The sequence below is a fragment of the Jaculus jaculus genome, chromosome 1 (assembly GCF_020740685.1).
Source record: "Jaculus jaculus isolate mJacJac1 chromosome 1, mJacJac1.mat.Y.cur, whole genome shotgun sequence".
Lineage (NCBI taxonomy): Eukaryota > Metazoa > Chordata > Mammalia > Rodentia > Dipodidae > Jaculus > Jaculus jaculus.
In genome coordinates this window covers 61,184,708-61,210,274 of record NC_059102.1, presented here as the reverse complement: position 1 = coordinate 61,210,274, position 25,567 = coordinate 61,184,708, and the positions used below count along the sequence as shown (strand labels likewise).

The 25,567-nt window shown below is 42.6% G+C and overlaps 1 protein-coding gene across 1 annotated transcript in view; it reads left to right on the top strand.

Moving 5' to 3' along the window:
• The window catches only part of Cemip2 (cell migration inducing hyaluronidase 2), an 87,096-nt gene that overhangs the window by 21,390 nt on the left and 40,139 nt on the right, over window positions 1–25,567 (top strand). Inside the window, exons 3-11 of the mRNA XM_004652983.2 lie at window positions 692–832; window positions 3,137–3,698; window positions 9,180–9,349; window positions 14,168–14,356; window positions 17,216–17,385; window positions 19,178–19,390; window positions 20,123–20,328; window positions 20,466–20,535; window positions 25,018–25,146. Coding sequence (XP_004653040.1) covers window positions 692–832; window positions 3,137–3,698; window positions 9,180–9,349; window positions 14,168–14,356; window positions 17,216–17,385; window positions 19,178–19,390; window positions 20,123–20,328; window positions 20,466–20,535; window positions 25,018–25,146 — 1,850 coding nt within the window. The remainder of the gene's footprint in view (window positions 1–691; window positions 833–3,136; window positions 3,699–9,179; window positions 9,350–14,167; window positions 14,357–17,215; window positions 17,386–19,177; window positions 19,391–20,122; window positions 20,329–20,465; window positions 20,536–25,017; window positions 25,147–25,567) is intronic.

The window sequence follows — 25,567 nt, the reverse complement described above, 5'->3', positions numbered from 1 at the left end:
ATTTTAATTTATACTCATAAACTTAGGGAACCTTTCATATTCTTTATCCTTTCCTGAGGCATTTGTTGTCCACTTATGAATATTTTTTAAAAAAATATATTTTAGAAAGTTGTGATTTTGACCACTTATCTTTTTCAGTTTTGTTGGGAAACTGCCTGTTGAGAAAGATAGGCTTTGACTGCCTGCTTTGTGATTTACTTACACAGGAAGCAGCTTGTGAATGCTGACATACATGCTGTTCTGCAATTTCTGCAGCTTCTTTTCATTGCCGAAATGTTGCGAATATATGTGCATGTGTATACTTATATACATATCTTGTTTTTATAGTGATGGGGGTCAAATCCAGGGCTCCAGGCATGCTGGGCTGGTACCCCTAAGCTACATACCCAGCCTGATTTTTCTAAAACAACTTTCTAGTGTGATTCTAGAATAATTCATAATTTTGCTTCTTGCTGTTTCCATTTTTACTCTGTGTAGTTTGATCTGATCTGCATGTTAACAAATTAGTTTTCTAAGATTCAAATTTCTGATGGTGAGAAGGGGGTGAGATTTCAATCCTAATGATAGGAAATCAAAACCTTTTAGGACCTTATCAATTTTTATTCAATGATAATAATGCCTAGACTTGGCTAATAAAATTTCTCTCATGTTTTGCGTTGGGTTCCATAACATTGTTGTGTTTTTTTCATAGAGAACTGTCCAGATCAAAACCCTCGTCTCAGGAACTGGGATCCAGGACAAGATTCTACAAAACAAGTTGTTATCAAGGAGGGAGATATGTTTCGCCTGACCTCAGATGCCACAGTGAATTCTATAATCATTCAGGATGGAGGTTAGTATAAATCCCTTCCTGAGAGATGCTTTTTAAAACAAAAGTTTAATTTATTTGAGAGAAAGAGGCAGATAGAGATGTGAGAGACAGAGAGAGGAAGAGAGAGAGGGAGAGAGAGAGAGAGAGAAAAAAAAAATATGAATGGGTGCTCCAAGGCCTCTAGCCACTGCAGACAAACTCCAGAGGCATGTGCCATTTTATGCATCTGGCTTATGTGGGTACTGGGGTATTGAACCAGGTTTGACTTTGCAGGCAAGTGCCTTAACTGCTTAGCCTTTTCTCCAGCCCTAGAATATTATCTTAGATTGAATGACTTAGGATGTACTATCATTCTAACCCCAGTGAGATGTTAAGGTTCTAAGTTTGAGTCATAGAATTTAAGAGCTGCCAGGACCTTAGAAATCACTCAAGTCAAAACCTTTGGTTTATGGACAAGGAAACAAGAAAGATGTTTTCCCACAGCAGAATTTTGGTATACCAGACAAAGGAGTTCACATGGATCACCACTGCTGCTTTCGCACTGCTGTGATCAGTACCCAGCAGAAGCACCCTAAGAGAGGGCAGGTTGATTTTCATTAATGGTTCCCAAAGGTGCCACTTGCCATGGCAGAGAGGGCCTGGTGACTGGCCCGAGGTGGCAGGAATTTGGAGCTGGTCCCATTGTGGTTTAGAAAGCTCAATTTGGAACCAAAGAGACTATCCTCTTGAAAGCACGCCCCCAGGGCCCCATTTATGCTAGCTAGGACACAACCCAAAGGTTTTCACCGCCTTTTGACAGTGCCTCCCCCTAGAGAACAAGTGTTCACATACATGAGCCCATGAGGCACATTTTATATTCAGATCACAATAGCCATGTAAAAAATGAAACTAGAAGACTGGGTTGGTAGCTCAGTTGGTTAAAGTGCTTGCCATGATATCTTGAGGATCTGAATCAGAATCATTAGCACCCGTGTAAAAGCCATGGTGGCAGGGTTTACATGCCTGTAATCCCTGCTCTTACAAGGTGGAGGTGGGAGGGAAGATCTCTAGAACTTTCTGGCTAGCTGAATTGGTGAGCTCTGGGTTAACTGAGAGACCCTGTCTTTAAAAAAAAAAAAATAAGATGAGGAGCAATTGAGGAAGATATTTGACATCAGTATGCATAAACACACATGTGCGTGTGTGTGTGTATACACATGAACACATACACATGCATGCCCCCCAGTGAGATTCTGATCTGTAGACTCTTAAGTATTTTTTTTCTAGAAATTATTTCTCTCTAAAGTGAATAGATAGAATTCATATTTATGAGCCTTTTTTTAGTATGTTGAAGTATGGACTTTTTTTTTTTTTGAGAGAGGGAAAGAAGCAGAGAGAGACAGAGAGAGAATGGGCACACCAGGGCCTCCAGCCACTGCAAACAAACTCTAGATGCATGCACCACCCTGTGCATCTGCATCTGGCTTACGTGGGTCCTGGGGAATTGAACCAAGGTCCTTTGGCTTCACAGGCAGATGCCTTAACCACTAACCCATCTCTCCAGTCCTGAAGTATGAACTTTTTATTTTTAATATTTTAATTTTTTTTTATTAAGTAGAAACTTTGCATGGATACATCATGTGTTGGTACCATAATTTCCTTCCTCCCTTTCGCCATTCCACTGAGGGCCCTCCTTAGTGGGATTGCTCGTATCCACCTTGTAGCTGTAGGTTATGAATTGTGAGAGCAGCTGTCAGTCATTGTCATGGGGGAGGAGGCAAGTCTTCTGGATACTCTCTCCCACTCTGTGGCTCTTTCATTCTTTCCACCTCCTCTTCAGCAAAATTCCCTGAGCCTTAGTGGGTGTGCTTTAATTTTACATAAGTGTTGAGCTTCCAGCAGCTTCTAGATTCCTCTTTGGTACATTCTGAGTATCTTCAATGTCTGTCTCCATCACCCTGGCCCAGGAAGTCGGGCTCGCCTTGGAAACAGCGCTCTTGTTCATCTTACCAGTTCTCCTGTGGCTTCACCTGGGCCCTAGCTGCTATGTGAGGGGTGGTTCATCTCCTGCCAGGCAGTCAATTATCCTTGTCTTGTTGGTAGATTTTAGTTGTTTTCCCTTCTCGCTGCTTTAATGATGTGTGGTGTGGCCTTGCTCCCAGTCTGTCTTGTGCTGGCCTTGGCCTTCTAGGCAACCACCCAGGGATCTGAAAGCGAATTTTCTATAAAACTTGTAGTAAATTTTTCTCAAGTTAGTTGAGGAAGGGTAGTTTTTAACCTCAGGTTGAAGTCTATTTTTCAGTGTCTCATAACAGAAGTTGGCTTAAATAGTACTGTTCCTTTTAGGACTGCTTGTATTTGGGGATGATAAAGATGGATCCAGAAATATTACTTTGAGAACTCGTTACATCCTGATTCAGGATGGTGGAGCGCTTCATATTGGAGCAGAAAAATGCCGGTATAAGTCCAAAGCGACTATTACCTTGTTCGGCAAGTCAGATGAAGGTGAGAGTATGCCAACATTTGGCAAAAAATTTATTGGCGTGGAAGCTGGTGGGACACTGGAGTTACATGGGACGCAGAGGACTTCGTGGACGTTGTTGGCAAGGACGCTGCATTCTTCAGGTCTACCCTTTGGGTCCTACACCTTTGAAAAGGTCTTTTCTCGGGGCCTCAATGTGAGGGTCATTGACCCAGACACAGCCAAAATTTTGGAAAATATGAGGTTTGATACTCATGAATATCACAATGAGAGCAGGCGACTTCAAGAATTTCTGAGAATCCAAGATCCAGGTCGGATTGTTGCTATTGCTGTGGGAGACTCAGCAGTGAAAAGCCTTCTACAAGGAACGATCCAGATGATCGAGGACCGGCTGGGAAGTAAGCTGATCCAAGGGCTGAGCTACAGGTAGGCAGACCTTGTTCTTTTTTTTTTTTTTTTTTCCGAGGTAGGGTCTTACTCCAGCCCAGGCTGACCTGGAATTCACTATGGAGTCTCAGCGTGGCCTCGAACTCACAGCAATCCTCCTACCTCTGCCTCCCGAGTGCTGGGATTAAAGGCGTGCAACACCACGCTCGGCCTTTTCTTTTTTTTAATGTTTTATTTATTTGCTTGCAAGTGGAGAGATATAGAGATACAGAGAGAGAGTGTGAGAGTTATGAGCGTGTCAGGGCCTCTAGCCACTGCAAATGAACTCCAGATGCATGTGCCACCTTGTGCATCTGGTTTATGTGGGAACTGGGTATTTGAACCCAGGTGATTAGGCTTTACAGGCAAGCTCCTTAACCACCAAGCCATCACTCCAGCCCTACCTTGGTCTTTTCTTCCCAATTCCTTCTTAGAGTCCATGTCCTATGAAGGAGAGAAAGCTAGAAAAGAAACCATGGAACACCATAGCCTGCCTCAGCTGTCTGGGTGTCCACACCCCAGTGGTCACTCCCATTGGTGTATCTGGTTGCCTCTTGTTTGAACCATGGATTGAGCAAGTGGATATGGTACACAGAAGCTCTGCAGCATGTAATTAAAGAGAAGTTATAATTCTGCTGAGTATTCTTAGTGAAGTTGGGAAATAGCTTCAGTGAGAACAGATAGTGGACCTCTAAACCCACTTAGAATAACCTACTTAGATTTTCCTTTGATGGGGTGCAATCGTATCTACCAAAATCCTAGAAGATAAAAGTTAGTGAAGAGAAGTGGTCTGTATCTGCTTACAAATTGCATTATTTTTTTTGGGGGGGGGAGGTAAGTGTGGGTTACCCATCAGCATTCAGATAAAAGGCATTGCCCAGGTGGCAAACAGAGAGCTGCAAAGATGATGATCATACAGTGAGAGGTGAGGCAGTTGGTTGCAAGCTGTAAGGGAGCATGAGTAGAAGAGCTTCTGTGCTGGCCTAGGAGGGGCTGGGTGTAGTTCTGTGAGCCTGTAGTCCCAGCACTTAGGAAGTTGAGGCTAGAGGTGAGTGAGTTCAAAGCCAGCCTGGGCTGTGTAGGAAGAATGGTCTCAAAAACAAACAACACAACTTTGCTGCAGGAAATAGGCTTCCTAAGGGCAAGAGGCCTGGAGCGACTTCAGGCATGCAGGCAGTAAAGAAGGATGGCAGTCCAGACAGGGCTACCACGAGCAATCTCTCGGAGGACTTTTGAAAGAAACCAAAATACAGAAATGGAGAAGAGCTAAAAAAAACAAGAGTGTAAAGCTTAATGATAGATCAGAAAAGTGATTCCAGTATAGTTACCACCCAGGCAGGAAATAAAACATTGCCAGCATCCCAGAAGCCCCCATATAATGCCCTGCCCTACCCTAATCACTCCTTCCATCACTAAAGGCAACCATCTTCCTGAGCTATACTAAGGTTTAGGTTTATCTTTTCAGGAACTTCGCATGTATAAATGATAGCAGATAACACATTTTATGTTTGGTTCATTTGCTCAGAGAGTTACTGAACAGAATGCGCATTGTCACACATGGTGCTGGCTTCTTTTCCTTCCTGTTTATTTTCTGAGGCATGAATCTACCACAGTGTGTTTACTGGGGACATCGAATAGTTGACCAGTTTGGAAATGATTCTGTCAATGTTCTTCTACCTGTCTCTTCACAAGTATGTGCATATCCTTCCCAAGAAGAGGGAACATGCCCCTTTCCCTTACTGTGTTAGTCTGTCTTCGCTCACAAAAACAGAATATATGCCCGAGATGATCAGCTTCTAAGGAAGAAGGATTTCTTTTGGCTCTCAGTTTGAGAGGTTTCCATCCGTGGTCACTTGGCTCTGTTACTTCATGGCTAAGAGCAGGTGGTGGAGCAGAGCAGCTCATCCCATGGTGGCTGGGACACGGAGAAAGGACGTGTCAGTCTCCCTTGTGAGAGCATGCCCTCACGGACCTGACTCCTCTCTACTAGGCCGTGCCTCCTAATGGTTCCACTCCCTCCCGGTAGTGCTTCCGACTGGAGACCAAGCCTGCAACATGCAGGCCTTTGGCTGACATTTAAGATCCAAACCACCGTAACTGTTTTGTTTGTTATCTAGTAGAGATAGCAATCTCAGTTTCTGTTTGTTCATGCCTGCATTGCTTCTAAGTTTGTGTCATTACTAGCTGTGTGGTGGTTTGATTCCAGGGTCCCCCATAAACTTAGATGTTCTGAATGCTAGGTCCCTAGCTGATGGCAATTTGGAAATTAAAGCCTGCTGGGGGCACTGCATTGTTGGGAGCAGGCTTATGGGTGTTATAGCCAGTTTCCCCTTGCCAGTGTTTAGCACACTTTCCTGTTGCTGTTGTCCATGTGATGTTGGCCAGGAGGTAATGTCCACCCTCTGCTCATGCCATCATTTCTACCCTGCCACCATCATGGAGCTTCCCCATGAGTCTGTGTGTGTGTGTGTGTGTGTGTGTGTGTGTGTGTGTGTGTGTTTTGGGTGTTTTCTGTCAGCAATGCGAACCTGACTGTAACAAGCTGTGAGTGTTCAGCTTTGGTGCCCATTTTATTGAAGTGGTTTCTGAATTCCTTTTAAATTATTGTCACTGCACTGGGGGGAAGGCTTAGTGAGTAAGAGTGCTTGCTGCTCAAGTATGAGGACCTTAGCTCGATCCAGCACTCATGTCAAAAGCTGTGCGTGACCACACCTGCCTGAAACCCCAGTGCCGGTGGAGAGTGGGGCTGCAGGAAAAGAAGGATCACTGGGGCTCACTGGTCAGCCAGCTTAGCTGTAAAATGGCAAGTTGCAGGCTTAGCTAGAGACTGTCTCAAGGCAGTGAGACGGAAGAGCAGTGCCTTCTCTGCCTGGTGTCTGCGTGCATGCACACAGGACACACACCACACACACAACATGCACCGCGCACCACAAACGATAACAAAGGAGCACTGATCTTCCACCAGCATTGTGTTGACCAGCGTTATCTCTAACGCACAAAAACACAAACCCCTTCGAAGATAATGTTCCAGTCCACGGAAATTTCCCACAAGTGGAGGAGGGAAGTAGGAGTGTTCTGGAGATAATGTCAGTAGATTGGAACATTGTTTTATAGTTGCTGAGGTAGTTCTAGTCAATAAAGGAAGCCTCTGACACGCTTCCTGTCCTTCCCCCTCAACTAGGAGATAAGTTGAGACATTCTGTGTTTGATCCCTTGTGCTGTAGCCAGGGATAGAAACTCTAATGGGAGTTAGGTAGGGAGAGTGCTCTAATGCATTCCCAGCCACAGAGCCGCCAGTCCCCACACAGGTGGCTGTCAGGTTTATAAAGGTGTAGGTATGTTTTAGTTAACTTTTTAAAAACACATTTTAAGAAATATTTATTTATTTGTTTGAGAAAGAGAGAGGTAAAGAATGGGTGCACCAGGGCCTTTAGCCACTGCACAGGAACTCCAGATGCATGCTCCACCTTGTACACCTGGCTCACGTGGTTACTGGGGAACTGAACCTGGGTCCTTAGGCTTTGCAGGCAAGCAAGCACCTTGACCACTAAGCCATCTCTCCAGCCCTTTGCTTAACTTTTTATCTGAATATCAGACCTTCTGTCTGGCATGTCTTACATTTGATTTTCTTTTATAAAATCTTTTTTTTTTAATTTTTATTTATTTATTTGAGAGTGACAGACACAGGAGAGAAGACAGATAGAGGGAGAGAGAGAGAATGGGCGCGCCAGGGCTTCCAGCCTCTGCAAACGAACTCCAGACGCGTGCGCCCCCTTGTGCATCTGGCTAACGTGGGACCTGGGGAACTGAGCCTCGAACCGGGGTCCTTAGGCTTCACAGGCAAGCGCTTAACCGCTAAGCCATCTCTCCAGCCCTTGATTTTCTTTTTTTCCCAAAAAGTAGGAAGTTCACATTTTTCTTTTCATGTTTTGAACTTGGAGGCACGAGGCCATTTTTCTGGCATGTTCTTACTGCATGCATTCTTTGACTAATTTTGGCTACAAGCTTTAGCACATGCCTTGAATATTTAGTTTCAGGGAAGTAAGTGGCCTTTTTTAACATGATTTTTTCTATAGACATTGGTATGCAAAAGTAAAAATCTGTTGGGGGATTGCAGCTTCAAGGGTGTTTACAAACCTCTGTCAGTGGTTCTCAACCTTGCCTTCACATATGGAGACTTCGAAATCTCTTCAAGTCTAGACTGTCAGAGATCTGGATCTGAAAGAATACACCACTGAAGTGTGCTCAGGGTTGGTCATTGCTGTTGTAACTAGGTAGTCTGATTCAGGGGACTTCAAAGTATGATTAGCAATATCATTGCACTGCTGGGAAGCACGTTGGTAGTGACATTCTTGGTCCCTCCTCTGACTCTCAGGTTGGGGCCCTGCCACCTGAGTTTACAAGTCCTCTCTCCACATGGTTCTGATACTGACTGCAAACTCTGTTTACTCTCGTGCTTCTATCTACTCTTATTCAGATGTCCAGGAAACTTTAAAAGCTTGAGGTGCTTGCCTACAAAGCCTAAGGACCCAGGTTCGGTTTCCTAGTACCCATGTAAGCTAGATGCACAAGGTGGCACATACGTCTGGAGTTCATTTGCCCTGGCATGCCCATTCTCTCTATCTGCTTTTCTTTTTTTTTCTTTGTTTAAAAGCTCTTTAGATAAATTCTGGGGTCTGGGGATGTATCTCAGTGGTAGAGCATGGGCATAACATGCTCAAGGACCTGAGTTCTATGCCTAGTACTACAACAAAACCAACCAACCAGAGAACAAGAAAACAAAACCAAAAGCCCACTATGGTGACACACTTGCATTTCCAGCACTTGGGCAGTGGAGATATGAGGATAAGGAATTCAGGGTTATCCTTAGCTATATAGTAAATTTGAGGCCAGCCTAGCCTATATGAGAGCCTGTCAAAAACGGAAAGCAACCAAACAAGAAATAAATATAAGAAAGTAGGTGAAAGTCATTTAAAATGAGACAGCAAGTGGCTAGACTGGTATGCGAGTGAGGGCGGAATCTATGCGGGAAGTTTATGGTTAACTGAAGTCACTGTCATCCTCACCCCACCTCTAGTGGAGCTGAACAAAGCGGTATTTGAAAATCAAGTACATTTGCTTCTATAATGTTAGTTACTTCAATAGAAGTTGGGAACTGCAACCCTGTGCAGAAAGAGGCACAGATGAAGTTCAGTAGGGTGGAGAGAGATGGCTCGGGGCTTAGAGGTGCCTGCTTGCAAAGCCGGCCAGCTTGGGTTTGATTCCCCAGTACCCACGTGAAATCAGACGTACAAGGTGGTAGGAGGCTTTGGATACCATTCCTCTCCCTCTCTCATTTTCTTTCTCTGCTTGCAAATAAATATATATACATTTTTAAAAAATGAAACTCAAGCATTAAACTCCAGCCTTCCATATCTGTGCCGGAGCTTTGAGCCGCTTCTGTGACAGATAACCAAGTGTGCATGCCCCGTTTCCTCCTAGGCAAGCTTGGGCCTTAGTTGGCGTCATCGATGGCGGAAGCACTTCCTGCAATGAATCCGTGAGAAACTATGAGAACCATAGCAGTGGCGGGAAGGCTCTGGCCCAAAGAGAGTTTTATACGGTGGATGGCCAGAAGTTCTCAGTGACTGCCTACAGTGAATGGATTGAAGGTAGGCAGGAATAGTTGAAATTCTGGTCAGACACTGGTAAGTACTGTGACATATCTTTTTAAGGAAGGATTCCATTCAAACAGCAGCCTGTTGGGTTTGGTTTGTCAACTATTTGGTGACTAAAGCTCTTTCCCTGCTGTAGTTAGATCTTGTAGACTCAAGAACTCTCTCTGTACTAGATGATCTCTTCTAGTTTGGGGCAAGGTTCTTGGAGTCATAGTGTGATTAAATGCATTTGTTTCCTGGATGTGACCAACTGAACTGATATGAAATAGGCAAGCCACCTTGGTCTGTACTGTGACTAAACATGACATTAAAAAATATTAAAAGTTGGGTTGGAGAGATGGCTTAGTGGTTAAGCGCTTGGCTGTGAAGCCTAAGGACCCTGGTTTCAGGCTCAATTCCCCAAGACCCACGTTAGCCAGATGCACAAGGGGGCGCACATGTCTGGAGTTCATTTGCAGTGGCTGGAAGCCCTGGTGCACCTGTTCTCTCTCTCTGTGTGTCGCTCAAATAAATATTAAAAATATGTACACATACTTTTATATATTTATATTTATTTATTTGAGAGCAAGAGAGAGAGAAAGAGAATGGGCATACCAGGGCCTCCTACCACTGAAAATGAGCTATAGATGCATGTGGCACCTTGTGCATCTGGTTTATATGGGTACTGGGGACTTGAACCTTGTCCCTTAGGCTTCATAGACAGATGCCTTACCTTCTAAGCCATCTTTTCAGCCCGGGATTTCTTAATTTATTTACTTTTTTGCTGGATTTTTCCTGTTTTAGTTAATGATGACTTGATTGCTTCCTGTCTGTGCATCTCTATCATCTTTCTTTTCCAATAAAGTATGATTTTAAAATTCATATGAGGTGAGTATAATTAAGAGATGCTTATTATATCTATAATTATCCAGATGTGTTTATTTTAGACTGGGGTCTCACTTTTGCTTTGAATAGCATTATAGCAAACAGAGTGTTTATTAACTTGAATTACTGTTGACAAAATGCCTGGTTTTCTGTCACAGCTTTTACTTTCTATTGGATCATGAGAATGTCACTGTAATTTGTTTATTTTATTTTATTTTATTTTATTATTTTTGTTAGTTTTTCAAGGTAGGGTTTCACTCTAGGCCAAGCTGACCTAGAATTCACTATGAAATCTCAGGCTACCTTGACCTCATGGCGATCCTTCTACCCCTGCCTCCCAAGTGCTGGGATGAAAGGCGTGTGCTACCACATCTGGTCTTGACTGTAATTCCTTTAACCTTAATTTTCTTGTCTGAAGAGTGGGGCTAAATTAGCATGTAGGGATGCTACACCAAGTGTGAAGTTCTGGGTGTAGTGCATATAGGAACCCGTGTGCATGTGAGTGATGGTGCAGACAGCTTGGGTTATAATGATATATTTTGTGTCAGTGAGGTTAAAGATAAGTGTTTTGCATTAAAACAACTAAATGGAGTCCTTGGAATGGGACAAAAACTTGTAAAGGTGCTTCTAAGCAGCCTGGGTGAGGCGAGGAAATGGTACCGATGACGGATGAGGAAGTTGGAGCCGGGCCTTCTGTCGCCAGCATTTCTGGTCTTGCTTCCACACGGTTGTCTTTGGCTACAAGCATAGGTGGGTGAACTGCAATTCCTAGCAGGAGTTTGGTGTGTAGGGACTCTGTCTCCAGAGAAGTTCTAGGCAGGAGACAAACATTGCCGGAATGTGAGTCAACTTTTCCTATGTAGGAAGGGTCATCTTCATTTCCACACCACAGGGATAACTCACTTCTGGAAGAGGGAACATTCCGTCTGTCTGTTGTCTGTCATGGGCTATTGTTTGCACCCAGTTTTCTCAGTGACTCTTACTTTCTGGAAGAGGTGGAACTTCTCCCCAGGAAGCAGCTAGGCTGAGTTGACTTCCTGTCATACTTCCAGTAAGGGCAGGAGATAATATCAGGCAGGATCTTTGCCTAAACCTAGAAAAGAGTAAGAAATTGTTAAGTACTAAATTTTTTCCCCCTGTAAACTTTTAAAAATAGAAGTAAATTCTAATTATCTTTTAAGTCATAGTTATCTAGCATCATCTTTTTTGAAATTTCATATAAAAAATGAGTGTTTTCAAGTTACCACTCTTTAGGGAGTTTTGGGGGTTAACAAAATTTTATTGTCATGGAATTAAAAAAATATTTTATTTTATTTATTTGAAAGAGAGAGAGGGAGAGAATGAAGGAAAGAATGGGCATGCCAGGGCCTTCAGCCATTGTAAATGAACTCCAGACACATGCAGCACCTTGTGTATCTGGCTTATGTGGGGTTCTGGGGAATCAAGCCTGGATCCTTTGGCTTTGAAGGCAAGCACCTTAACTGCTAAACCATATCTCCAGCCCAGTTATGGAATTTTTAAATTATCTTTCTTACTTTTCTTTGTTTCTGGAGCTATGTATATGTATGTAATTTACTTGCATGCTTATGTGTGTGGGTGCATATATGTGCAGGAGCATATGTTGTGTGTGTGTACATGTGGAGGCTAGAGATTGACACTACTGTCTTTCTCAATTGCTCAGCATGTTATTTACTGACTTGAACCAAGGCCTCCCTGATTTGACTAGCTACCTAGCTTGCCCTGGAGATCTGTCTCTTTGTCACAGGTGCTGGCATTTCAGACAGGCTGCTGTTATCACCCAGCATTCATGTGGATTCTGGGGATCCAAACTCTGGTCTTCACACTTGTCTAGCAAGTGCCTCACCCACTGAGCCATCTTCCCAGACCCTTTTCTTTGTTATTAAGCTGCATGTTTCTATTCTTTGCAAAACATAGTACAGAGATGAACAAATTTGGCCCTGGAATTAGATTAACATTCAGTTTTGGTAAGGCCTTACTCTAGCCCAGGCTGCCTTGGAACTCATTCTGTAGTCCTAGACTAGCCTCAAACTCATAGTAATCCTTAGCCTCCCAAATGTTGAGATTAAAGGTATGTGCCACCATGTCCTGTTTAGCTGCAATTTTAACTGCTATACAAACTCCTAGATGTTTGATTTTTTTTTTACCCCTACTGAATATCATATCTATTTCATAATTGTTTTAATGAGAGGCTGTTATATATGGGACATCCCAACCTCTGTTAGCTATTACTATAATTGTAGGAATTACTATTATTTATATTACCTTTCAGGTAAAATCTCATCATGTGCTTTAACATAGGGAAGCAAGAAACAAATTAAAAAGCACAAAGTTTACTAAATATTTGCATGTGCACACATATACTGTGCAGAAAATAAATAGCAGGTTAGAATAAGATAACAGAATGTAAGACGTGGTCAGGTTTTACTTGAATAAGTGGCTTCAACCCTAAGATCATCCATAAGAGTCCTTGTTCCTTGCCTGAATTTCCTATCCTTTGATTTTCCTAATTTAAGTAAACATCTTCTTTGGCTCCTATCAGTCTCTCTGAGTCAACATCTTAAGGTTGTCACTTAGTATGATCATTGAGGAAATACAGATTATTTGTAAGTAGATACCTTTGAAAGGAGGATTTTCCTACGTCTGTGAATCTTACGAAGTAGCTCTCCTCTGTTCCATACACAGTGCCATGAGCTCAGCTTTTACCTCATGGTAGACGGTGGTATCATGGATATTGTAGAAGCAGGGAGCGCTTCCATCCTGGGTAAGCTAGAGAGAAGCTGGGGTAGCACTTCTGTTCTTCTCTGCCTGGTTGGGATCTAGCTCTGAATTTGAAAGATGCTGTGGGAAGAGACCATTCACTAGTAGTCAATAGCTTCCATAATTTACTTCATCCCTCCAAAGGAGCTGACTTGGACAGGTGGACCATCATGTGACCTCAGGTCACATTGCAAAGCAAAGTGGTCATATTCTTGCATTTGGCAGACACCATTCTTGAGTCCCAAGAGAAGAAAGAGTAGTGAATTCATGCCTGGGTGCCCTCTGCTGTTGTCACTCATGTACCTTGCAAGGAGGCAAACTGTCCTTCAGTTACCTGAAGGTATAAACATTACCAAACAGAACACGTGAAGCTCAAGAACATTTGGGACGTCTTTATGGATTATCCTGTAGTTGATAAAAGGGAACACAGGACCCTTGGTGGTGATCAAGAGTGGATAGACACCTTAGGTACAGAACGTGGCATGTGTTTGCCCTTCAGCCTTGTTGGGCAAGGAGAGAAGGTAGCATCAGTGAGCTGGGTAGGCTTCGTCAGACACTTAACCATACTGGCACCTTGACCTCAGGGTTTTTTTTCTCCAGAACTCTGATGATAACTTTTAATTTTTAATAAGCTTACCAAAAGGAGAAGAATGAAGCATGGGCAGAGGCACAGAAATGTAGAATCTTTTGAGGTACATTCATTCCTAATGCGGAGATCGTCTGCGAACCAGTGTCCTGTCACTTCTGCTCCACGGGAGCCCATCGAGGCCTTAGACATTCATCACCGCCCGTTCTGTGCCTGGCCACGTCTGTCTGGGTGTGGGGTGTTCTTAGTACATAAGAAGCTGTTGGGTGGCATTATTAGTTTTAGCCACAAGTTGAAGTGTGACAAAGGATTTAGTGATTGATCTTCAAAATCTCAAAAGAATACTTGATAATATAACAGTTTGTATCCTGGCTAATGTGCACGAACTTTGTTTGCCTTTGTTGGCCAAGATCCATATTTTCTCATTTTCATCATTCACATATGCAATGAGTGTCACATGGCTAGCATTAGGACAAAATCGCTGAGTTGTGGTTATGTTACTTTTTATTTGTAAACCGGGGAGATGGTGAATTTCAAGAACCAAACCTTCTATTAATGCCTTTGTTTGTTTGTTTGTTTTTTAGGCATCTCTCTGTCAGGTTTCCGGGTGGAGATCGTGGATGGCGTGAAGCTTCATCTGCTGGACGACGTTAGCAGCTGGAAAGCTGGAGACCAGATTGTGGTTGCCAGCACCGACTATTCCATGTACCAAGCCGAGGAGTTCACTCTTCTCCCCTGTCCCGAGTGCAGCCGTTTTCAGGTCAAAGTTAAAGGTACCAGACTGCTCAGACGTTGCTTAGGAAACTCATTGTTTTCCTGGGACTTGATTCCTGAAATCTATTCTGTTTTCAGAATTCTGTCACTGTCCTTATGAAAGGGCTTAGCAATGAGTGCACTGAGCCCGAATCCCAAGGGGAATTAGATGCTCAGCGGCTTTTTTGCCATTAGTGACCTTTAATGGATAAGTCAGTGTTACTGTGCTGCCGTTACTTTTTTTTTTAAGTTTAAATTTTCTTTTTGAGAATTTCATACATGTATGTAATATATTTTGATCATATTTACCCCCAATTACTCTCACTTACCCCTTCCCATTCTTGCTAAATATTTTCTTCCCAACAACTCCTCTTGCCACTTCTCTCTCTCTGTGTGTCCAGCTGAGTTGAATCATAGTTATTTGCATGGGCATGAGTGGGAGGTATGAGCAACTTACCAGTGGCTGTACCTCTGAAGAACAGGGTTCTGCCTCCCCCAGCACCCACTAACTGCCAGTTGCTCCTCCCTCCCCTGTCTGTGGAATGTGGATGGGCTCAGTCTTGAACAGGAAACCACAGCTGCTATGAACGCATGAGAGCAACAGCCAGATATTATCCCAAAGACAGGCTTCATCCTCTGCATTCCTCCCACTCTGGTTCTTACATACTTCCCACCTCTTTCCTCCTTGATGCTCCCCATCCTTGAGAGGTGCTACAGATGTCCTTTTCAAGGCTGAGGACACAGTATTCACTTACTCTCAGCCTTTCTCTAGCTATGCATCTCTGCATTAACCTCTTCCCACTGAACAAAGAAGCTTCTCTGATCCAGGATGACAGTGGCACTAATCTATGAGTATAAATAAGTATAAATATTTAGAAGGTAGTTTGACATATCCATTTAGCATAACAACAGTAGCAGGGTCTCCTCTAGGGTCTATAGGTCCTGAGGCTTCTCCAGCCATGTGCTTTTGACTAGATTTACGGTAGCAGGCATGAATTTATTTCTGTAGAGTAGACCTCAGATACAGTTAGAAAACAGTTGGTCATCTCCATGAAAGTCAAGCCACTCTTGTACTGGTGGGCGCATCTTGCCTGGCAAGTTGGTTGTATGGCATGTAGGGTTCACAGCTTGGTAAGGTTGTTGATGGCTTTTCTGTACTCGCAACCTGCATAGTACCTTCTGGCAATGGGAGTGCTAACCATCAGGGAGGAAGCTTCTAGCTCCTGTTAGCTGGTTTTTTTCCATGTCTTACAACTGAAGCATGTACTGTCTTTAGCGACAGAGGATTTTGATCTAGTCTTGGTGGATGAGCAAGAGCAGTGGCGATACCCTGTGTTGTTTTGGGAGCTTCCTTGGCCTCTCTGATCAACAACTCACGGAGAGGCATTTCACCCCTGGAGCTTCCATTTCTTTGTTTAAAGAAAAGAAAAGATGTAGATTAGGTGAATTGATTTTCTAAAGTTTCTTACTAATTTTTTACTGTCAGTTAATAGTAAATCAACTTACCAACAAGTTTATTTTTAGTAGAAGTCTTAAGTAGAGTTCATGGGTTCTTACTTGCTTGGCAAAACAAAAGAGATTTAATATGGAACCAAATAGATATTTTCATAATCTTGTAATAGTGTTTTGAAGGATAATAGTACAAACGAAGATTCTTTTTTAACAAATATTTATTTGAGAGGGAGAGAATATGAATGGGCATGCCAGGACCTTCTACCACTGTAAAGGAGTTCCAGATGCAGGGACCATCTTGTGCATCTGGCTTTATGTGGGTACTAGGGAATCAAACTCAGGTTGTCCAGCTTTGTGAGAAGTGCATTTAACTGCGGAGCCATCTTACCAACCCCCAGAAGATTCTTACTGTGAGTTATGAGAAGAAAGAATGGCTGACAGTTATCAAGGACTCTTTGACAGCTGGTACTGTAGGAAGACCTTGGGGTCCACAGGCATCTCACATTGCCTCCCTTGCTTAAGTACTAAGGCTGATATGGTACTGCAAAGCAAATGCTTACAGTTGCTGATCAAGAAGTGCTTACTCAGGTTTTGTAATGAGAGCTTGAAAGAAAACAGAATGTTTGGCTTAGTTGGTACTTTCCCCCCTCTGTGCTTCATTTGGTCTTATGCTTTTCCTTCTCTCACAATACTAGGCACAAACTGACAAAAAAATAAAACAAAACAAAAAACCCAAGTTATAATACCATCTGGAATTGGTGGTTTTTTGGAAATTCCCACTCTTGCTACTCTTCATGGACTCAGTTCCCATGGCATATTTGTATGTTTTCCTTCTGGAGGTTATAGAAGGGTATCACAGAAAAACTTGCAGTGCTTATAAACTTCTAGGGGAGATAAAAATAGTACTATGTAATAAGAAGTGGAAAATACAAGATGGTTATTCCTGTATGGTTGATGCCCAAATGTAGATTACCTTAGTTCAAAATAGAAGTACAAATGTGACACCTTATAGCAAGCTCTACAAAAGCATGTTTCTGAGGCTCCCATGCATTTGGTTCTTCCCGTGTCCTCAGTGGGTAGAACAAAGACAGGAACTGGAGAGAAGACTGGGGATTATTAGGTGTTCAAGGTCATTAATGCTATTTCTGGAGGACTGACTCCTCCAGGGCAGAGCAAGCTCTTTGTTGGTGCCTGGGTGTAAGGAGTGGTGGGAGAGCAGTAGACAGGGTCAGGCTTTGGGTGGGTGGTTGGGATAGACATTCTGTAAATCCCTTAGGGGATCCTGTGAGCCTGAGGTGTGGGAGTGTGGTAAGAGATGGTAAGTTCCTGATCCTGATGTATGGTTATTGAATGAAGAGAATGCCTTTGGGGAGGGTTTCATGTGTTCTTTGTCCTAATGTTCTTCATCTCTGGTTTACATCCATCAGAAACCCCCCAGTTCCTGCACATGGGTGAGATCATAGATGGGATAGACATGAGAGCTGAGGTTGGAATTCTCACCCGGAACATTGTGATCCAAGGAGAGATGGAGGACTCATGTTACGCAGAAAATCAGTGCCAGTTCTTTGATTATGATACTTTTGGGGGACACGTCATGGTAGGTGAAAGGATTTAATAATTTCTTTGAGATCCTCATTGCTAATTATTAAGAAACTTTTATTTAGTTGCTAAGAAACTTCGTAGTTGTGGAATGAGGTATGTCTGCATATTCATAAATCATTTGAAATATTATGGGACTAAAAAGAACAACTAGGTGTTCTGGAGAGCTAGGTGTGCTGTTGTGTGCGTATAATCCGTGTACTTGAGAGGAGGATCAAGAGTTCAAGGCCAGTCTTGGCTATCTAGTGAATTGGAGTCCTGCCTAGGCAACATGAGACCATGTTGAGAGTGAGCTAGCCTGGACTGTATTTCAATGATGTAAGCGTTTTTCTATGAAGAATTAAATCATTGCATTGGAAACCCAGCCACATAGAGACAAAAGCACAGTTATCTTGGTATTGATATGTACAATTTTTGTAAGAATCTATTGGTTGTTTTAAGATCATGGTAATACTGAAGAGTAAACAGTAGTAGTATGTACATGCAAAATGTTTTCATTAAAATTTTTCTGCTGATTTTTGTCCTGGAAAATATTAAGTACTTACCGTCTGGTAGGCAGTGCTCTGTATAGGAAGCTGTTGTACTGGACTGCATTTTGGCTATGTGTGTTTAGAATCACTATCTCCAGGGATAGTAGTCTGTGGTTGTTACCTATATTTCTATTTCACTGGTTTTAGAAAAGATGTTCATCATTACTCTCTTATTTTCAATTATATAATTGAAAGCCAAGGGCTTAAAATACTGAGAGTGGTCAAACTGTGTGGGTCACAGGGAAATTTCCAAAAAGAAGCTAGACAAACAATATGATGTGCTAAATAAACATTGGCAAAGGATTTTGGCATAAATCACTACCCAACTATGATATAGTAGGTTATGGAAATGAAAGGGCAAAATAAGATTACTAGTGACTAAAAGACAGTCCCTTATTTAGTTAATAATTTTCTTGTTTTTATTTTTGCTTTGCTATGTTGCAAACATGATACATTCAGTGTATATTACTTCACAGAGTTTTGATCTCCTCCTTTCTAGTGTTGCCCAGCCTGACATTCTGGTCAGGGTGGCAATTGCAGCTCACTGCCCCACTTAAGTTGGGGAAGAATGCCTGTGTTGGAACAGATTAAAACATGTCTTCAAAGCACACGCCTTTAATCCCAGCTCTCTGGAGGCAGAGGTAGGAGGATTGCCGTGAGTTCGAGGCCACCCTGAGACTACATAGTGAATTCCAGGTCAGCCTGGGCCAGAGTGAGAGCCTACCTTGAAAAACCAAAAAACAAACAAACAAACAAACAAAAACATGTATCTAAAAGGGCGTGGCAGTGGACACCAGCAGTTGGGAGGCTGAGGCAGGGAGATTACTGTACATTCAAATTCAAGGCCAGGTTGAGCTATATAATAATTACTAGGCCAATCAGGGCTGCTAATAAGATAATGTCTTAAAAATAGACCAAAACAAACAAACAAACAAACAAACAAAAAACCTCAATCCCTGGATCCCCCACATTCATAGAAATTAGTTTTGCCATTTTTCTGAGTTCATTTATTTTTATACCTAATTTGACACTATTGTTAAAGTTTTTTGAAGCACTTGCTGAGGATTGAATCCGGGACCTCACATATGTGAGGCAAACACTTTGCCACTGAGTTAGAGCTCTGGGCTCTAACTTGTCAAATTATTGTGTGAACCTGGGAAAACATGATGCAAAAGGAAAAGAACACTTTCATATGTGTTCTATTTAAACTGTTCCTTTTCTGTGAAGTGTCAGCTTGACTTTGGATACTTTGTTTTGTAGATCATGAAAAATTTTACTTCGGTCCATCTTTCCTATGTGGAGCTCAAACACATGGGCCAGCAGCAGCTCCTGGGGCGGTACCCTGTGCATTTCCACCTCTGTGGAGATGTGGATTCTAAAGGAGGGTACAGGCACCCAACGTTTGTGGACGGCCTGTCTATTCATCACAGCTTCTCAAGGTGCATCACTGTGCACGGGACTAATGGCTTGCTGGTAAGTGTCTTCACACCATGTTGACATGCAGCACTTCTCGTTGCAATGTTGACTCCTTCATTCTCATGACTTCTCCCTTTTATACAGTAGGCCGTTTTGCTTCATGGCTTGCTCTCTGTCCTGTTACTGAGGAGTCTGTTCTGCTGTCTAAAGGAAGCCTGTTGTTTATCTATCTAAATCAGCCTCTGAGATGAGAAACTAAACCTAATGTTTTATTGAGCCTCCTTAAAAAAAAAAATTATTTACAAGCAGAGAGAGAGAAAGAAAAGAGACAGAATGGGTGCACCAAGTGCTCCAGCTATTGCAAACGAATGCCAGATGTGTGTGCCACTTTGTGCATCTGGCTTTATATGGGGTCTGGGGAATGAGCCCAGGTCGTTAGGCTTTGCATGTGAACACTTTAACTGCTGAGCCATCTCTCCACCTCCTGATTTAGCCTTTTCTGCTAAGAGTAAAACAATAACAAATCTTTTTTTTTTTTTTTGGTTTTTCAAGGTAGGGTCTCGGTCTAGTTCAGGCTGACTTGGAATTCACTCAGCATTCTCATGGTGGCCTTGAACTCATGGTGAACCTCCTACCACTGCCTCCCGAGTGCTGGGATTAAAGGCATGCCCCACCACACCTGGCACAAATCTTTTTACATTTTTACTTAGTGTATTGTACTGAGTAACACTTACCACTGCAATCCATCTTATTTCCAGTGACATTATGCACTTGAATTTATTTATGCAGATAAAAGACACCATTGGATTTGACACACTAGGTCATTGCTTCTTTTTGGAAGATGGTATTGAACAGAGAAACACTTTGTTCCACAATCTGGGACTCCTTACCAAACCGGGCACTCTCCTCCCCACGGATCGGAACAATTCCATGTGCACCACCATGCGAGACAAAGTGTTTGGAAACTATGTCCCTGTGCCTGCCACTGACTGCATGTGAGTAATTAATTCATGGAGAGAACCATGTGTGGTGGTCAAGGCCTTGATTTCTAGGAAAGATGCTGTAGGGGAGTTTTTAGTGGGCAGAGTTTTTCATATAGACTATTTACATCACCTTCAAAAATGCCTTGCAGGGCTGTTTCAACTTTCTGGATTGCGCATCCCAACAACCACCTGATCAGCAGTGCAGCTGCAGGCTCTCAGGTAAGCCTTACAGGAGTGCTTCCAGAGGGTGTGGGATTACTGGTGTTGCGAATGTTCTGGTTCTTGTGGGTGTGATGCCACGTGTGACAGTGAAACCCAGGCATGATGTTGCTTTCTGCACTGTGTGTCTCGTAAGAGCTGACGGTGGTGAGATGGTTCTTTCATGTCAGTTAGAATCTTGGAGTGTGGACACATGACAAATGAAGGAACAGGGGTGAACTCATCTTTAGGATATGCTATCTCCAGGGTAGATTATTAGTGTGTTATGTATGATCTTGTCTTAAAAATATTTTTATTTATTTATAAGAGAAGGAGAGACAGAAGGAGGGAGGGAGGGAATATGAATAAGGCATGCTCCTGCAAAAACCTCCAAACACATGTGCTACTTTGTGCATGTGGCTGGCTGTACATGGGTACTGGAAAATCATACTCTGGTCTATAAGGTTTCCATTGCTGCTAAGCCACATTCTCAGTCCATAGATGATCTTTCTGGATTTTCACGTATAAGGCTTTGGTGGACAAGTTAACTGACCATTTTTGTTTCTAGTGTTGAACAAACAAAGCCTTACTTGTTTTTTGTAAGCCTTTCTTTATGAGAGGGCATTATTAGTCTCTAAGATACTATGACATTTGTCACTGTGGTCAGAAGCATGTCTTTTTGCTAAATGGCAGGGATTAGTTACATTGAGGGATTACATCTGCTTGTCTAAGCAGCTAGAATGTCAGCCATGTTCTCCTTTTTTCTTTTTCAAAAAATTAAAAAAAATTATTATTTTTTATTTATTTACTTGAGAGCGACAGACAGAAAAAGAGGCAGAGAGAGAATGGGTGCATTAGGGCCTCCAGCCACTGCAAATGAACTCCAGATGCATATGCCACCTTGTGAGTCTGGCTTATGTGGGTACTGGAGAATCGAGCCTTGAACAAGGGTCCTTAGGCTTCACAGGCAAGTGCTTAGCCACTAAGCCATCTCTCTAGCCCTCAAAATATTATTTATTTATTTATTTGCAGCATGAGAGAGAGACAAAGAAGAAAGAGAAGGAGAGATAATGGGCATGCCGGGCTTCTAGCCACTGCAAACAACCTGCAGATTCATGTGCCATTTTGTGCATCTGGCTTTATGTGGGTACTGGGGGATTGAACCTGGGTCATTAGGCTTTTCAGGCAAGCACCTTACCAATAAGCTATCTCTCCAGCCCCTCAGCCATGATTTCTTTCTTTTTTCTTTCCTTTTTTTTTTTTTTTTTTTTTTTTTTTTTTTTTGAGGTAGGGTCTCACTCTAGCCCAGGCTGACCCTGGAATTCATTATGGAGTCTCAGGGTGGCCTCGAACTCACAGCAATCCTCCTACCTCTGCCCCCCCCCCCATTGCTGGGATTAAAGGCATGCACCACCATGCCCAGCAAATATTTTATTTATTTATTTGACAGAGAAAGTGGGGAAAGAGAGAATGGGAGTTCCCTGACCTCCAGCCACTGCAAATGAACTCCAGACACGTGCGCCCCTTGTGCATCTGGCTGACGTGGGTCCTGGGGAATTGAACCGGGGTTCTTTGGTTTTGCAGGCAAATGCCTTAACCGCTAAGCCATCTCTCCAGCCCTATGATTTCTTTAAGACAGGTGTACACACACACACACACACACACACACACACACACACACAAGAATGAATGAACTATTTTTAAAAGGTAGAAATGTCCCCTTGATAATGTGGAAAAATTTACCCTTATAGTTGTGTATAGCTCAAATCTACTGATTTATAACATTAATGAATTTTTGAAGACATTATTTAGGTTGAGACTACTAAAAACTGCAGCATAGGTCTGGGAACAGTGCAGTAACATCTGCATATTCTTATTTCTATACCATAACTGAAATATTTTCAAAAGAGCAGAAATCATCATTTCTGGGAATAAGGAGCTAGGTGACAGTTGAAGTCACATCTGTGAGTGGAACAATTTGAAGTTGTCTATTATTTGAAAATTGTTCTTTGATTGGTAGAGACCTGGACATTGATGACTTCAGATTTTTCTTCATTTTTCTTCCATCAAGTATTTGCTTGTTTGTGTGGGTTGTGCTGGGCATTTGCGACTGGAGATTTATTACAGCCCTGCCCTCTGCTCTGTGTTGTTTGCATGTCAGCTGCAGAGCCAAATTTCCTCTCAGTCCTTTCCAGAAATTAGGGTTGAAGAGTACAGCAAATCACAGCTGGTTTACGAAAGCACGAGGTGAGGTTGCTAGGTGCCTAGGTGCCTTTCCTGGGCTCAGGTAGTGTTAATGAAGTGCCCAGGCATGCTTTTGGTTGCATTCCGTAAATTATCTCTTTCATCTCTAGAAAAACTGCTTTGGTGAAGCTTGTGTTGGAATGATTCTTCCTCCCAGAGTAAATGAGACCATTTTGTTTTACTTTCCCATCACCTCCCCTCTTTTGAGACAGGGTTTTACATATCCCAAGCTAGCTTCAAACTCACTATGTAGTTGAATGGTCTTGAACTTGTGATCCTGTCGTCTTCCCTCTCAGGTGTTAGGGTTATAGGCATGGCCACCATGCTAGTTTGTGGTGCTGTGGATTAAATCCAAGGTTTCATGCATGCAAGGTGAGCGTTCTACCAACTGAGCTGCCCCTGTCCCCTGGTGCCTTTATAAAGCTCCTGTTTGGACAGCGTTTAGCAGGAGACTGATATACTCCTCCATGCCAAACCCCACTGCATCCTGGGAAGGCTAGCTTACCCTTTAGTTTGCAGGAATATAGTAGAAAGCCTTTCTCCAGTCCTTTTTGTCTTTCCTTGTCTGTATTGTATCCCCTAAATGTTGAGGTGGCCCATACTTTTTTTCCAGAGTAGTTCTTTAAAAATTTGTATATGTGTGTATGTGCAGGCACACACCTTCCATGGTGTACATGTGGAGGTCAGAGGACAGCCCTGAGTGTCGTACTCATTTCCCCCCTACTTTGAGGCAAGCGCGGTTGCTCCCTGCTGGGTAGGCTCCCAGGATTCTCCCGTGCTGCCGACCATGTCTCTGTAGGGTGGCTTCTGGGTGGGGGAGGATTTCCACCCCGGTTGTCATGCTTACACAGTAAGCACTCCTACCTACTGCGGACTCTCCTAATCCCCAGAGGAGTTCATTTTATTAAGGTTTGTAAACTTTTGTCATGAAAAGCTGGTAAAATTACAGTCATTTTGGTGTGCAGGAATATAAGCATTCCATGATTCATCTTTCCTCTGTGCTCCTAAAGGGTTCTATTAACCTCTAATGTGGAACTACATATGTTATGTCGTTGTCTGTGCTTCCTGTTAGACTGTCAGTTATCCGCGAGCAGTCTGGCTGCACACCCAGCATGTAGTGAGCACTAAGTAAATGCTGGCTGAATTTGAACCGAGATAGCATCCATTTACACTTTAGTGTTAAGTCTTAAACGCCTGATTCACCCAAGTTCCACAGTGTGAACTTGTCGTTTACATTCGCTATTATCAGTTCAGTTACAAGGTAAAACAAAACTATCACCCGAATTAAGAACACCTATTTCTATTTTCTTGTCCCATTTTATCTTAAAAAAAAAAAAAAAAAAGTAAGCTGTTCTCCTGTCAGGAGCAGTAGTAGTAGTGAAAAGTTGAGCAGACAGGCTGCACACTGAGAGACAGCCTCCTGATTCATACTTGCAGCGGGTTTTTTCCCTTTGGCACAAAGTTGCCTTGGGACAGGAAGGGCTTTGGAGTTGCTTGAAAGAAGCCAGTGAGCCCTGTCTGTTGGCGGACAGTTGTTTCATAGGCATGACTCATCTATTGATTGGGTTTGGAGGTAAACACAGAAAACCACATTGCTTAAAGGCTGTGCTGTCCTGGTCCCACAGAAGGCAAATACAGCTCTAATTCTGCATAACGTTTCAAACTGCATAATGATGGGAAAGTTGATTTTTTTTTTTTTTTGGTATTTGCTAGTTATTTCTTTTGTGTAATCCTATAAAAATTCTATTTGCTTTTTTAATGTTTAATATAACTGCTTTGAGGAAGCTAGGTATGTGCATAACTTCTTGTAGTCAGTTATGAACCTAAAATAATTAGTGGTATAAAGATGAAGCTCACTTGTAAAGCAGTTGTGGCTATTTCCTAATTAAGACTCTTTAGATGCAGGGCAAATGCTATGTGCATTTTCTCACATGTGGGCTCTAGATTTAAATATCAATATATGAGACATCAAAGTACTGGGGAAGTCTTAAGGAGAAAAGGAAACAGGGAATGAGCAACAGTAATGGGGTAAGAAAAACTACCACATATTTTCTCATTAGGAAATATGTGGGGAGGTGGGGGAGAGAAAGATACAAAAGTAGAAGGGGGATGCCAAGGGAGAGTAATAGGGCAAAAATGGGCAAGGGACAGTGAAAGGGACAGATGTATATGAGAATGTCACAATAAAACCTATTATTTTGTATGTTAACTAAAATTAATTAAATAGCATTTTTAATAATCTTGTATTTTTATTTCTAGGATGCAGGAATATGGTATTTATTTCACAAGGAGCCAACTGGGGAGTCCAGTGGTCTTCAGCTTTCAGAGAAACCAGAACTCACTCCACTAGGGATATTTTATAACAACAGGGTCCATTCAAGCTTCAAGGTAGGTTCCTTAAAGTTTAACAGTCAGTACGTGGGATTTACAGGGTCAAGGCTTTTTGTGCTGTTATAACAGAATAGCATAAGTTGAATAACATATAATGAACAGAAATTAATCAGCCTCATGGTTCACTGGTGGTTGTCCCATGGCACAGGGCAAAGGGAATGGGGGTTGTAGGAGAGAGAAAGCAAGACTGAATCGCATCCCCAAACCCTTGTGTAGTCACCACTAATCCATATATGGGTAGAGGCCCTGTGACCTAAGCTCCTTCTCTCAGCCCCGCTCCTAACCGTGTGGCATGGACGTAAGTTTCCAACACTTGCTCTGGGGACACATATGACTCATATAGGTTACAACAGAAATATCACTACTGCAAAGAACTTGCCATCCCAGAAAGTAAACTCTGGTATTTGTGATTAGAAAG